At 37.5% G+C, this 16,376-nt stretch overlaps 2 protein-coding genes across 2 annotated transcripts in view; one reads left to right on the top strand and one right to left on the bottom strand.

Annotated features, from left to right (window-relative positions):
* Positions 1–16,376, top strand: part of ST6GALNAC5 (ST6 N-acetylgalactosaminide alpha-2,6-sialyltransferase 5) — a 167,970-nt gene that overhangs the window by 26,321 nt on the left and 125,273 nt on the right. The window lies entirely within an intron of this gene.
* Positions 7,393–16,376, bottom strand: part of LOC116567296 (aspartate aminotransferase, cytoplasmic-like) — an 88,458-nt gene continuing 79,474 nt past the window's right edge. Inside the window, 3 exon segments of the mRNA XM_032302289.1 lie at positions 7,393–8,747; positions 8,750–9,060; positions 9,062–9,085. Of these exon segments, the coding sequence (XP_032158180.1) occupies positions 7,840–8,747; positions 8,750–9,060; positions 9,062–9,085 (1,243 nt within the window). The 3' untranslated portion in view covers positions 7,393–7,839.

Here is a 16,376-nt window from a genome sequence, read left to right as displayed (position 1 = left end):
AAATAGCCCCCCATACATGTACAGTCAGCTAATATTTGACAAGGGTACCCGGAATATCCAGTGGGGAAAGGACAACGCCTTCAATACATGGTGTTGGGGAAACTGCATAACAACATGCAGAAAAATGAAATTGGACCTCTATCTTACACCACTCAGAAAGAAATAACTCAGAATGGATTAAAGACTTCAACAACACCATAAATCTCCAAAGAAAACATAGAGAAAAAGCTTATTGACATTCATCTTGACAACAAGTTCTTGAAGCACACACAACAAAAGCAAAAATCAAGTGGGACTTTATCACACTAAAAGCTTCTGCACTGCAAGAGAAACAACCAACAAAATGTAAAGGCAACCTGTGGAATGGGAGAAAATATTTTCAAACCATGTATCTGATAAGGGATTACTATCTAAAATATATATATAACTCAGTAACAAAAAACAGCAGTCCAATTAAAAAAACTGCATAGACATTTTTCCAAAGAAGACATCCAAATGACCAGCAGGCACATGAGAAGATGCTCAACATCACTAATCATCAGGGAAATTCTAATCAAAACCACAATGAGATACCACCTGACATTTGTTATAATGGCTTTTATCAAAAGAAGGAATAACAAGTGTTGGTAGGGATTTGGAGGAAAGGGAAACACTTGAGCACTGTTCTAAAATAGAAAAAGTAGGGGCACCTGAATGATTTAGTTGGTTAAGAGTATGCCTTCAGTTCAGATCATGATCGCAGAGTCCTGGGATGGAGCCCCACATTGGGGCTCACATTCCCCTCAGTGAGGAACCTGCTTCTAGTTCTCCCTCTGCCTGCTGCTCCTCTTGTTTATGTGCACTCTGTCTCTCTGTCAAATAAATAAGTAAAATCTTTTTAAAAAATGGAATTACCATATGATCCAGTAATCCATTTATATATGGGTATATAAATCCCTATATACAAAGGAAAAAACAACAGGATATAAAAAAAAAATTTGTTTCTATATTCATTGCAGCATTATTTAAGATATGAATAACCAAGATATGGAAACAACTTAAGTATCTGTCAATGGATGAATGGATGAAGAAGATGTGCTGTGTATATGTGTGTGTGGTGTATGTATACAACATACACACAAAAATGGAATCTCAGTCATGAGAGAGATGGAAATCCTGTCATTTGTGACAATATGGATGGACCTTGAGGGTATTATGCTCAGTGAGACAAGGCGAGCAGAGAAAGTTCTGTATGATAGCACTTAGATAAAGAATCTCAAAAAAGCCAAACTCTTAGAAACAGAGTAGAATTGTGGTTATCAGGGGCTTGGGGTGGGGTGAAGAAATTGGGGAGAAGTTGATCAAAGGGTATGAACTTTCAGTTAGAAGAGAATAGATTCTGATGATCTAGTGCACAAAACTTGGATTATAGTCAACAATGCTATATTATATACTTCAAAGTTGCTAAGAGAGTAGATATAAAATGTTCTCACTACAAAAAAGAAATGATAACTATGTGACGTGGAGGTGTTAAATATATATATTTATATATATTGCATAGTATTATACTATAGGAGTGGTATATATTATATTATATTAGCAGTATTTATATGTGCTGTATTATATATTATTATATATGCAATGTATTATATATATATAATTGCAGGATATATATCAAATCAAGGAGGTATATCAAATCAACAGATGGTATACCTTAAAATTACACAGTATTATATATCAATTATAGGTCTCAATTATATATCAATTACATAAATTATTACATATATATTATATCCAATTTATCTCAATGTAAAAAAAAACTTCAATCATCCAAAAAAGTTAAAAATAAATAAATGATAAAATGTTATGAAGCTAGTAAGTAGTAGATGTGTAATAACTGTGGGTTGGGATGGGGGTAAGTATTGAAATTTGAGTTGTGAAGTTACATGATTATATCTTAGGGTTTCCCTCACAATAAGTATATTTCTAACTTCAATTATTAAAGGTTATATAGATTATAATATAGTAGAAATATTCCATACTTGAAGAAATGTTTCATATTAGCCCAGAATTAAAGCATACTTTTGCAAAAGAAAATGTTTATCAAATCTACTAGAAGGTGGAGTGAAATATTTGTATTTTTACCTGATCAAAGCAGCTGATCATGCTGTCAAACAAAATGGAAGTAAGAAAATGGTCAGCTTAGTTTCCAAGCTGAACAAATTGATAAAAGTAATCATTTCAAATATTTCATTTTTATGCCTTAAAAATAGGAATAATTTTTCTTAAACATGTTTCTTATTTCCTCAATGATTTAAAAAAGTCACATATAGATACATCTGTTGTCAATGTCTTCTGTAGCTTAATAATACTGGCTTGTTGAGAATTACCAGAATATATAATTAATTCAGATAATGAATTGTGAACAGATTTACGGATTAATATTGGTCCAGAACATCAGTGTTTTAGGGAAGAACATGATGATGTTTACAGTCAGCGCATTATTAGCTTCATTAGATGTCAGTGTGGTTTTCAAGTAAGTATTTTCTGAGATTCCTCTGTAGCCTTGAGTGAGAAGATGTTTTGCTTTAGAACATGGAGGTTGAGGAATTGGAATAGTTGCAATAAGTGCTTGTAGTTCATTAATTCCAACATTTTCTTCTGAGGAAATAAATATTTGGTATTTTTATGCATATCTATCAAAAGCAGAGCTACACAGTATTTCAAGGACACAAAGAATTGTGTATTCATTTGCTATATTTTACTTCCTTAGTCCTTAAAGTCCTTTTGGTAGACTGAAAAAGGTTCATACTGGCCATTGTTTGGGACCTTCCTTGCACTTAGGGTTGAAAGGAGCCTGGTTGCTCTGGCTGCTAAGGCATACCCATGTCCTTTTGCAGCACCTGCTGTGAGCCAGCAGCGCTGAGATGGCCTCAGCCCAGGGTTGGGTTTACCTCTATCCAGTCGGGCAGTATTCGCCACTGTGAGTATGGTTAAAACCTAGGTTTTTATGTGGAAAAACTCAGGCCAGCCTGTGGTGATATATATTCTCCTAGTCTACTGTAGTATCATTTTAGCGCTTTTATTACCAGTCATCAAACACTGTATCTAGGAAACATGAGGATAAATTATGGTACATTCAGAAACTGCTGAGAAATAACGAGTAACAAGAGACAAGGGTACTTTGGGAATATAAGATCTACTGAATGAGAAATGTTTTGTTCTGGCTATGGATTTGCTGCTTGGCGAGAAACTCCACTGCATTGGTTTACTGAACTGGATAATGTTTTCCTGACCTTTTGCCTGGTGCAGCAAATAAAATCTAACTATTTTTTCTTTTTTCCTCAGTGTCTTCATTAATTTGAATTTCGCTTTCTTACCTTATTATATAGTTGATTTTTAATTTCTCTTCAATGTGTTTATTAGGTGGCCATTTAAAATAGAGTAATCTATTTCTAATTGCAAGAGGTTACGCTTGATTTCCCCCCCAGTCCTATTTTACAGTAAATTGAGAAAACAGGGTAATACATCACTTCTCCTTTTAATTCCTTTATAGATTTTCTCTCAGGGTCAGAGGGTGTTATTCTCTCATCTCCAAAAAATTGTTAGAAGATGATACACTGAAATTAACTGGTTCTCTCTTTATTGTGATTGTGATTGCCTTTCTTTCTTTCTTTCTTTCTTTCTTTCTTTCTTTCTTTCTTTCTTTCTTTCTTTCTTTTTAGGGACTCATGATCTATAATGTAAAGAAAATCCTAGGGAATACACTAAAAACTGTTAGAACTAATAAATGAGTTCAGCAAGGTTGCAAGATACAAGATCAATATACAAAATCAATTCTATTTCTTTATACTTGGCAATGAACAATATAAAAACGAAATGAAGGAAACAGTTCCATTTATAATAGCATTAAAAAATGCTTAGGCATAGGGGAGCCTGGGCAGCTCAGTGTGTTGAGCGTCTGATTCTTGACATTGGCTCAGGTCATGATCTCCAGGTTTTGAGAGTGAGCCCTGTGTCCCACGCTGTACTCAGCAAGGAATCTGCTTGATATTCTCTCTCTCTTCCTCTCCCTCCACTGTATCCCCACTCACATTCTCTCTCTAAATGAGTAAATAAATATAATCTTTAGACAAATACTTAGGAATAAGTTTAACAAAAGAAATGCAAAACTTGGGGTGCCTGGGTGGCTGAGGGCGCCTCTGCCTTTGGCTCAGGTCATGATCCCAGGGTCCTGAGATCAAGCCCCGCATCAGGCTCTCTTCTCAGCAGGGAGCCTGCTTCCTCCTCCCTCTCTCCCTGCCTCTCTGCCTACTTGTGATCTCTGTCAAATAAATAAATAAAATCTTTAAAAAATGCAAAACTTATATTCTGAGAATGATAAAACATTTTTGAAGGAAGTTAAAGAAGACCTAAATAAGTGGAAAACATGTTTATGGATCAAAACACTTTATATTGTTAAGATGACCGTACTCTCCAAATTAGTCTTCCAATTCAACTCAGTACCTATTGGAATCCCAGTGGTGTCTCCACACAAAATGACACAATGATTCTAAAATTCATGTAATTGCAAGGGAACCAGAAAGCCAAAAACAATTTTGAAAAAAAAGAAAAAGTTAGAGGCTTTAACGTTCTAAAATTTTCCTATTTTAAAACTTACCATAAAGTAAGAATATTCAAGACAGTGAGTTACTGGCATTTCACTAATACCTATGTGTTAGTGAAATGTAATTGGCAGTACAAAATTAAATCCATATGTCAGTGGCCAACTGGTTTTAACAAGGATGTCAACACCATTCAATGGAAAAAGAATACTCTTTTCAACAAAAAATGCTGGGATGACTGGATGGATATTTACATGTTAAAGGAATGAAATTGTACACTAACCTCACACCACATAAGAAAATTAACTCAAAATGGATCAAAGACCTAAATGTAAAATGCCTGTAAATGTAAGTCTATGAAACTCTTAGAAGAAAACAGTAATCTGCATGACCTTGGATTTGACAATGAATTTTTAGGCATGACACCAAAAGTACAAGCAACAAAAGAAAAAATAAGTTGTTCTTCATTGAAGTTAAAATTTTGTATGCTTCTAAGAACACTGTCAAGAAAGTAAAACAACATCCCATGAAATAGGAGGAGATATTTGCAACTCATATTTCTGATAAGAGACTTCCATCCAAAATATGTAAAGAACACTTATATCTCAATAAAAAGGAAAAATATTCCAATTAAAAATAGGGAAATGACACATGTCTCCAAAGAAGATATACAAATGAACAACAAACACATGAAAAGATCCCAACCTCATTAGTCATCAGCAAAATGTAAGTCAAAACCACAATGAGAGAGCATTTTACACCCACTGGGATACCTATATTCTAAAAGACAGAAAATAAGTGTTGGCAAGAATATAAAGAAATTAGAACCCTCACACACTGCTGGTTGGAATGTAAAAGAGTGCTACCATTTTGAAAAATTGGCAGCTCCTCAAATCGTTACATACAGAGTTGCCATATGTCCCATGGTTCCCCTCTAAGGTATTTACCAATATAAATGATAATGTCTAGCTACCAAAACACTTGTGCACAAATGTCTATGGCAGTATTATTCATAACAGCCAAAAGATGGAAACAATCAAAATGTCAATCAGCTGATGAATGGATAAACAACATGTGGCATATTCATACAAGTGAATATTATTCACCTATAAAAAGAATGAAGTACTGATTCCTGCCTCAATATGGCTGAACTGTGAAACCATGAAACCATTATGCTAAGATAAAGAAGCCACTCACCAGGGACCACATATTCTAGAATTCCACTTCTATGAAGTGTCCAGAATAGAAAAATCCATAGAAACTGAGTAGATTCGTGAGATCTTAGGTTTGGGGATTAAGAGGGAGGTAGATGGGAGAGTGCCAGCTAAAGGGTATTCTTTCTGAGGTGATAAATATGTTTTAAAATTGACTGTGGTGATGGTTTTGCATATCTCTGAAAAGTACACTGAATGTGCACTTTAGACCAGTGAATTGTACAGTATACGAATTAAATATATGAATGTTATCTCCAAAAAGGTGTTATAAAAATAAAACAGGAATGTGACTCTCTATTGGCTTAGAGCTAGGCCACACGCTCTTTGCCTGTTTTGGGGGAGAAGTTCCATCTGAATACATGAGTCGTACTTTTCCCAGAACAAGGGTAAAAAATGCCAGATGGTAAAAAGAGCAAAAGTCTACCATACATGTCCTTGAGGTCCTAACGAAATTTGGTCTTTTCAGGACTGGGAAAGGAGGACTATATTAGACTCAGTGGGAGAAGCAAAGGGAGGGTATTTAAATTTACAGTTGTTGAGTTATGTGACACGCATCAGTGAGTTCATTAAAACACATGTACAAGAAAGTTCTAGCAAAACTAGTTATAATAGCCCCAAATATCCATCTTTATCTGAACAGATAAATTGTGGTATATTCAAACTGGAATGCCATAGGGCGGCAAGAATGAACCAACTACAACAGCACAAAATGTTGTTGAATCTCACAAGCCTAATGGTGAAGGAAAAGAGTCAATCACAAAGATATAAACTATATGATCTCTTTAAATAAAGTTCAAAAATAGACTCAACTGATCCATGTTGTGAGAACACAGATTAGTGTTTGTCTTGGTGGGAGCTGTGAATGAAAGCAGAGGAAGAAGGGCTGTTGAGGTGCTGACTATGTTCCGTGTCTTGGTCTGGGGGCTGTCGACATGGGTATGTTTACTTTGTGAAAATTCATTGAGCCATAATATCTTTCTTTATGCATCTTTCTTTATGCAAGTTATACTTTGCTAAAAGTGGGAGAAAAAAAAACAACTTTGAAAAGCTTTGTTTATTTTCTGTAGAGTTAAGCTGTAAATCACGTTTCTCTCTCATGCAGAGGTAGAGAATTTGCCCAAGGATGCAGTGGAGGGATATCACTTACAGGAATCAGAGTTATGGGGCATTTCCTGAGCATGCAAAAAAACAGACCCTTTCCATCTTAGCCATTTCATTTTTATTATCTTGGAACCAAACTGTCCAGCCGTTCTCCTAAATGTCAGGTTAACGGTGGTAATGGCCATTCTGCCACATTGGGAAGGCTGCTCAGACATCCTCCCATCCCAACTAGAGTTAAATGGAGATAGGATATGTAGATGGGAGGGCACATGGAGTAGAGGACAGTATATTTCGCCACAGTGTAATTATGTCCAAATCAGGAATCATGCTCAATCTTTCAATAAGAAATGTAATTAGTAACTGTCGGGTCATGGTTCTTCAAACTGTGAATTGGGGAGGGGATCTCACTTTGAGTTCAGTGAAAAACTAAACATTCTGTGCTTTGATAACGAATAAAAATAATTTTTCTGGTTATAAATACAAAACTACTATTCTTTTTTTTTTTTTTTTTGGAGATGACAAGTTTTAATGACACAGCCAACACTCACAATCACAGTTGGCTCTTCAGACAACTTGATCTTTGGGGCAGGATTTTGTGCAGAGTCAAGCAATACACAGAAGCACAGGAGCGACAGAGGTAACATTCTGGCTTCTAGTGAGGGAGCAAGATAACTACCTCTCATGATCAAAGTACCTTTTTATTCTTCTTAAATAAAAACCTGATTTACTCTGGCCTCCCAAGAGGCTCTGATCCCAGGCCCCCGTTCCTTGACAAGGGATGTTGCCCTGTGCGGGGCCGCCTTAACCAGAGGCCACCTCACCAGAGCCGGTTCCAGTCCTCCGGAGTCTCTTATCCACAACACACAGAGCGAGGCTGGCGCAGGCAGGGAACACACGGGACAGAGTGCCGCTTTGGTGGTGCTGGTTTGGGTGCTGCTTCTTCAGTGGATTTTGATGACGGCTTCATGGATGGAGGTAGCCACATAATCTAGATTTTTCGTGGTTAAGCCACACATGTTGATCTGACCACTTGGCAGCAGGTAGATATGCTTTTCGTTGACCAGATATTCAACCTGCTTGGGGTTCAAGCCAGTGAAGCTGAACATTCCAATTTGTTCAGTGATGTGGTTCCAGGTTCCAGGCGTCTTGAGGGCTTCTAAGCGTGCCCTGCGTTCAGATCTCATGGTCAGAATCCGGTCAGCCATTGTCTTCACATTACCTGTCCATTCCTTAAAGAGCTCAGGATTAGAGAAGGTACAGGCCACAATCCGTGCGCCCTGAGCAGGAGGGTTGGACCAAGTAATTCGCACAATCTTCTCTATCTGGGAAAGGACCCACAGGATGCTATCAGGATCTTTTGCAACCACGGTCAGATTGCCCACTCGCTCATTGTAGAGCCCAAAGTTCTTGGAGAAGGACTGAGCGCAGAAGAGCTCAAATCCTTCAGACACGAAATAGCGAATAGCCCAGGCATCTTTCTCTAGGTCTCCAGATGCAAAGCCCTGATAGGCTGAATCAAAGAAGGGGAAAAGAAACCGGCGTTTCATGACGGACGCGATCTGCTTCCACTGCTCTGGAGTTGGGTCAGTCCCAGTTGGGTTGTGAGCACAGGCATGGAGGACAAAGATGGAGAACTCGGGGGCACTCTCCAGATCATTCAGGAAACCTTGGAGATCAAGTCCTCTCTTCGCTGCATCCCAATAGTGATAGGACTGAATGTCTTTAAATCCAGCAGCAGAAAACACACCGTTATGATTCTCCCAGGTTGGTGAGGACACATAGACAGGTATATCCTTGTTGTTGGTTCCATTGTCCCATCGGGCTAAGAACTCGGCTCCAATTCGGAATGCCCCGTCCCCCCTAGAGACTGCACACCTCCAACCCGCTTCTCCTGGATAGCTGGGCTGTTATCCCCAAGGGCCAGGCGGGAAGCACAGGTCCGGAACTCAGTGAGGCTGAGGATGGGCAGGTACTCATGGTTCAGACTGCTGTCATTAGCGAGCTTCTGCTCCACCTTCCTCACGACTGGCAAAACCCAGGGCTGGCAGTCATCTGTGCGATAAGCTCCCACTCCCAGGTTGACCTTGCGGGGGTCCGGATCCTCCCAGAAGTCAGCAGTGAGCTTAAAGACCAGGACCGGCTGGGCCTGCGGAACCTCGGCGTGACGGAGGCGCTATGGCAGGAGAGCTTGAGACAGGCGAGAGCTTTCACCCTGCGTCTGGAGCCACTGGGTCTGGTCTAGACACGGCGACTGGAGGAGACTCTCACCTTCACCTAGCCCCAAAACTACTATTCTATATTGAAATGTTATTTTCATTGAATAGAACCTAACTTTCCTAAATTGGTCTTTTGCAGATTGAATTTCGTGTATGGATTATCAAGAAAAATCTTTCCAATAAATGTGCTAGGGCACGTTTCAGTTAGTGTGACGTATCAGGGAGCTTCGGTGAGAGTGAGTGATACATTCATCTCTTTCATTTGCTGCAATCCTTCCTTAGAGCCCAGTGAGTTTTAGCTGGTGTTGATTGAGAAAGGTACCTTCTCTAGTGTGGCAGAACTACCATTTTCATAAGCATACAGAAAATTAGCATGACTTAACTGCTTGAAAGGAAGCAGAATGCTCTGGTCTTAAATGTATTCATCATTTTGTGGGAGGAAAAGCCACAATGAGTCCTTTCTTTCTCTTTTTCTTAACTGAACAGCAGCAAATGATATTTAAACTATCTAGCAACAAAAAAATTCCAATTTTCACATTTTTTTTCCGATGTGAAAAAAAAATGGCCTGCCAAAATTCCTTTCTATGGCACAATGATATAGCTGAGTTAAAAGCCCTTTTGAGACGGAGAATATGACAAGAAAAGTGACACACACACACACACACACACACACGCACCCCCACCAAAGTGGGCTTTCCGAGAGCTTCTAGAATAAAGCCACTCTCATTAAGGTTTCTCACACTGGTTTTTGTTGGCAGCACTTCTCAGGAATCATTTCCTCCATGAAGGAAATAAAGTGCAGCGTTGTTCATGACAGTTGCAAAAGGTGAAGGAAGAATTTAAATGGAGAAAAGCAGTTAAAATAATATCTGAACTTTTGAACTTCCTCATCAGATAATTATTCTTTAAAGTCTTTACAAGATGGGAAGGGAGAATTAATGCCACTTAAAGTGTTGAATTTTAGAGGAATACTATCATTAAATGTAGTATTTCTCCCATAATTTTTTGACTGTTGAGTACGGGCATGACAAGAATTTAATGAAGACAGTTCTGATTGATAAGATGGAGTATAAACAGAAAGTGCTCTTAAGTAGTAAGGTGTGTCTGTTTGGAACTTGAACTTGCCTCCCTTTGCTTAGAAATGTGCATAACTAATGCAAAACACCTGTGTCTTCACCCCAGCTCTCTCTCCTAAGTGGCAGGTCTGCATATCCAACTACTTTACTCGGCACATCCCCTTGAATGTCCCACAGGTACCCTAATTCAACATGTTCAAAATAGATCTCATCATCTCGGTCTTCTCCTGCCTCCCAAAATTGGCCCTTTACTATTTCTACTTTTTATTAATCATTGCTAAACCAGTTTACAAAATCCTATGTCTAGGTATCATACTTGGATTCTGCCATCTACCATGCTAGTGGGACCTTCCAGCCAGTTCCCTCCCATGTACCTCCTGAAGCCACCCACTTCGTGCATCTCCAACACTTACCTGTTTGGAGGAGGCCACCATCATTCCTCCATTGACCCCTTTGACATCTTCCTAACTAGCCTTCCTATAGCCATCCATTCCTTTGCCCTCTTCAATTTGTTACCACCAGAAGCATCTTTCTAAAACTCAACTCTCGTGTCTAGTTGCTGGGTTTCTGTTGTTCTTAAGCTAAAATCCTTACTATGGCTTGGATTCAGTGATGATCTTATTACTCATGATCTTACTACTTTAGTCTCTGTGATGCCCCCTGTTCCTATTGTCTCTGAAGATGCCCAGCTATCTTTGGTGGCAGCCAAAGAAATAACAATTGAGGCAGCCGTCTATCAGATTTGCTAAGGCCCAAACCAGCCCACAAAATTGCCTAGTTTAAGACAAGGGTCCTTTCCGTGGGATGACGGTAACAAGACATTTAGTTGGTTTTCACTAGCTGCTACTACACTGGTAAGAGAAAGTCCATCCACACAGTTTCTTATATCGCCAGACTCTGGGCGGCCTATTCCATGTACCACCTAAGTGCTTCCTCACACGATCTCTCACTTTGTCCTGAACACAAAGTCTTCCGACTCCCCCTGTGGATCTACCCCACATTACCCTATTCGTGGTTACTATGTGCTTCATTTACGTGAGGTTTTGCCTCTTATTCAGCTTGGGAAGAGAGATCTCATAATTGGGACAAACAGAATAGATATTTGAACTTAGCCTTTGGCTCGGCTTCACTTAGTGGATTGCAGCTAAGTGGATATCCTTAGTTCCCCTTAGTTTTAATCCTAAAACGGTCCCGATCTCCCTCCTATTTTATAATTATTTTCACCTATCTTGTTAACACTAAAAACATTAATTTAGTGCATTATATTCTTATGAGGATAACACAAGATATTTCCAGCATGTGAGACCACCTGCCGAGTCTATGAAAGGGTTCATTTCCCATATGCACCATTAGCCTAAAATCTGATTTTAATGCAGTAAATTTCCTTTCCGATGATACTACCTATTCTCATTATTTTCCCTTCCTACCATGGCTCTAAGCAGATAATTTTCTCTCAGATTCCCTTTTTGCCATGCTCTCTTTCTTCTGAAGGCTTTTACACTAGTAGACCAGATTGCCCCCAGACCACTGGGATCTTACCCCTCCTCTTTGCTTGGCTACTCTGTAATCTTAGTTTAGACTTCATTTCCTCTGGAACATCTGGGTTAGAGCTTTTCCTGTTTACTTCCACTTGCCCTCCCCCTTCCCTTCATGTGGCACCTGACACACTTTGTCAGGTTGCTTTGAGTATCTGTATGTTCTACAACGGGTGGGGGTTCTTGTCTGGCTCTTCCTTGCATCCTCAAGGCCTGTTGCAGTATCTGGCCCAGAGTAAGCCCTTAATGATCATTTCTTAATGAAAGAATGAAGATATCACTCCATTCATCACTTAATCAGTGATTCAATGCATTTACAATTCTATGTAAGTCTCTGATGTTCTCAGACATGGAAGTTTTGTTTTCTGAAATTATATATTCGTTTCATTTCTTAAAGAATTTGATGTATCCTTACTTTAAATTGTACTACCATGTTTATTAAAGCCATTGCTGCTAGACAGTAAAATACAAGAGGCATCTAATACTGCCTTAAGAAACGTGTTTCATAGTAAAAACTCTCCAGGCCAATCTGTCTGCACTTTCCATTGTATATTGAAATTGCTCGTGTTTGTGTCTGTGTAACCTGCAAGACATTACGGGCCTCAAGGGCAGTGACCATGTCGTATTCATCTTTGTACCCTCACAACCTCATACCTGGTGCAATGTCAGCAGTCAACAAGTGTTTATAAAAATGCTGAAGATAAGCCCAGAATTCAAGTCTTGACTGTACTATTTTCTATCTCTGACACCTATCTCCGTACTTAGGCTCTCAATGCCTCAGTTTGTTCATCTGTAAAATGAGGATTTGACTCATAGAAAAGATCATCTTGTGGGGATGTTTGGAAATATTACATAAAATATAGTATGAGTGTCTGGAACATAAGGAAATTATGAATAAGCTCCTTTGTAGAGAATTCTGGTATGTTAGAATATGGATTTTTCTTTGTCATACACTGGCAAGACATGGTCTCAGATATACTAAAATCTTTGCAAGAGAAACAAAAGAGGCAAACTTCCCAATTTTTATATTAAGGATGTTTGTCTGAAATAGAAAACAAAAGGAGATGTTGGGAGGCAAATAAAATGCACTATAAGACAATTTGTAGAGCGCTCAAATGTATCAGTTGCCTTATTTGTCTTAGGAATATTCTTTTCAAAAAGGAGAATGAAACTGGACAAACAATATTCTCAGACCATAAATTCCTTGAAAATGAGATGCACACTTGGAGATGGCTTATAGAGAAAAGGACAAGAAAGTCATAGCAGGACTTGCTTTTTCCTACCTAAATTCCACAGAGTTGTCTGTAGTGTGTTCATGTTTTATTTTTTCAGAAATGATTCTTCCTCTTTTCTTTGAAATGACAAGAAATCACCAAGAAAAAAAGGTCCTCTAGTCATCATGTGTTTAGGAAAGTCAAGATGGTAAACATTCACATTATAGGACTGGGAAGCAAAATTAAAGGAAAAAGAGCTTGCCTTTTAAACCAAAAGCCTCAAATTTCCCAGCATAACATGTTTCCGTTTGTTCAGACTGAGGTGTTTGCTGGATTTTGGGCCCTATATTATTTTATTCATCTTAAAACTGTTTCTTTCCTTGTATTGGTTTGTCTGATGATTTTCATATCATGTTAGTGTTATTTTAGTGGGAATTTGTAATTTTTTTCAATTGTTGCTTATTCCTCTGTAATTATTGTAATTGCATCTTATTATATAATTTGTGTAAATACATGCAATCATGGAATTAGAGCATGTGGGTGGTGATATGCGATGTCACAATTGCAGTGGTAAAAGATGTATAATTTTTTTAATCTTTGGGGGGGGGAATAAGTAAATACAGTAATTTCAGGAGAGAGCATTTTAGTTGTCTGAATTGATTGTCCAAAGAAGTTAACCAAACATTTTTATTTAGATATGGATCAGAGGTTTGGCTTTTACCTGTACTGACCGCTAAGAAATTTGGACATCTTGGTTTTAAATAATCAGTTTGATCGCTGGTGAAACACTTTAAAGAAAGTTTCAGTATTAACTTTAAAACACAAAACACTGGGGTGCAGGGTGGCTCAGTCATTAAGCATCTGCCTTCAGCTTAGGTCATGATTGCAGGGTCCTGGGATCAAGCCCCACATTGGGATCCCTGCTCTGTGGGAAGCCTGCTTCTCCGTCTCCTACTTGTGTTCCCTCTCTGTGTGTGTGTCTCTCTCTCCCTCTGTCAAATAAATAAATAAATAAATAAAACACAAAAACACCGAGGACCATATGCTTCTAAAGACAACTTTCTTATAGATTGTTATCAATGCAAGCTTGAAGACATATTTATTCCTTGAACTGGATGTTTATTATCAATATTGACATCTCTATCTATAAAAATAAAAAAGGTTATTCTGTAAAATTTATGTTGACATAAAGATACAGGTAGTGATATATATGCCTTTCAGAATCTCTGTGACCATAAAATTTGTTCTTCTGATTATGCATTAGGTAAATAAGCACATTTAGAAAGTAGTCAAGGCCAAAAAAAAAAATAGCCTAATTCTAATTCAGCACCCACTGGAACACTAGATGATTAAAACCAGGCTTTAATAAAGCTAACCCCATTAGCTCTAGGATTCCCTTTGCATAAAGAGAATATCTACTGAGTTACATTCATCTTTAATTAAAGAACCACACTTGATTTTAGAAGATGCTGGAAGCACATAGGCTCAATCAAGGAAGGCTTGCAACTAGTATGGATCTTTGTTAGGATATTAACATGTTCATAAAAATATCTTGGTGGTAATAATGATCATTTGTGTTTTTGAGAATTTGGAAGGTGAAGAGAAAAAGTGCTTTCTACAAAAAGACAAGATTGCTCTAGTTACCAGCATTAAAAAAAAAAAAAAGTCTCTGAAACATTCATGGAGAATTTATCTCCTGTGGAATGACTGCTTTCATAGTTTTTAGAAGGAAAGCTATCTTTTGCCTTTGAACCAAGAAAAGAATCCAAATTTTGGATTTGAAAACAAAATTTCCAATACCTGTGCTCTGCAGAAATGTTTCTGAAACAGAAGTTGCAGGTGGGAGGCTGGGAAACATGACATGTCAAGGAAAGAAGTGACTCAGCCACCTTACACAGTTCCTTTGCACAATCTCTAGCAACCCATCCCTTGTTCAGCATCCTAAGAATCTTTTTGTTTTCACTTTAGTTCCTTTCAGAAGGGAAAAAACAAAACAAAACAAAACACCTCTTTGTGCCCTATTCAGATATCATACATTGATCTTAGAGTTTGAAACTAGTAGAAACTTCATGATCCAGAAATTTTGTCTTCCTCTTGTGATCTCGGTCTAAGTTTTCTTTTTCAGGGGAAAAGTAAAGCTTCTTTAAACATCAAGATTTAGGTATCCACTGGAAAGTAAATGAAGTTATTACAGGATGGGATTTTGAAGCAATCTTCAGTGCTCAGTAAGGAGAAACCACAAAGCTTGAATAAACTTTTCTGTATTTCTCTTTTAACTAGTTAAAATGTAGCTGGTGTGTCATTGGCTTTGTAAAAAATAGGATTATGTTTGTCAATGCAAAATTTGAGACTTTTTCTTTCTTTTTAGGTATTGTTCTTGTAATTAGTATGTATCTTAATGTTACTTTGGCTGCAGCTTTATGATCCAAATGAGTTTTTCCTTATGTTTTGTTAAATGAAAATGTTATCATGGTTTCCCTATAAATTATCTTTCTAGTGTTAGATGCTACTAAAATTTTAGTATAGGAATTAACAAAGTATGTTGGTAAACATATAATATATAATAAATATATACTAATATATAAATATATAGTTACTATATATTTATTATATATAATACATAAATTATATATAAATATATATAATAAATATATAATTAAATATATAATAAGTATAATGAACAAACTGAAAAAATATACAAATCCTGAGTAGAGTCTCAGATACACTTCATCACAATTAATTCCTCCTAGATTAATTGTGGAATCTCCCTAGGAATTCCTTCAGGGTGAGTGGAAAGTCAGTTGGACAAGGATCTGAGCCCTACCTTATTCAACTATACAAGTTTTGATTTAGAAAAGGAAATTTTGACTTCATTATTTGACTCTGCCTGAAGCCAAGAGCTTATGTGTCTGCTTTACTATTTCTCTTTGCTTATATACAAAAGCAAAGAGGATTTTTTCCCTTCAGTTTATAATGAAAGTACTGGCATAAATAGCCAACACAAAATAAAGTCAAAAGAATTTAAAAAACAGAGTAAACAATCAGAGGGGTTTGAAGTGCCAGGGGGGTAGGAGGTTGGGGTACCAGGTGGTGGGTATTATAGAGGGCACGGATTGCATGGAGCACTGGGTGTGGTGAAAAAATAATGAATACTGTTATGCTGAAAATAAATAAATTAATTAAAAAAACAGAGTAAAATTTGTGATGGACAAAAACTGACTGAACATTGCTAAAAAGCAAGCTAGGAAAAATTGGACCAAATATAGATAGCACAGTCAAAATGTCCTGTATTTATTCCTGATCTATTATTGAGCTAGGATCACTAACAAACATATACAGTGTGATTAAATTATTTGGAAAAATTTAACTGTCAACCTACACACACACACACACACACACACTCCTGTTGCACCTGCTTAAGGCAGTTATAATTTAAA

This window comes from Mustela erminea, chromosome 10, assembly GCF_009829155.1.
Source record: "Mustela erminea isolate mMusErm1 chromosome 10, mMusErm1.Pri, whole genome shotgun sequence".
Lineage (NCBI taxonomy): Eukaryota > Metazoa > Chordata > Mammalia > Carnivora > Mustelidae > Mustela > Mustela erminea.
The sequence above is the reverse complement of the archived record's forward strand: the minus strand, read 5'-3'. Positions and strand labels throughout refer to the sequence as shown.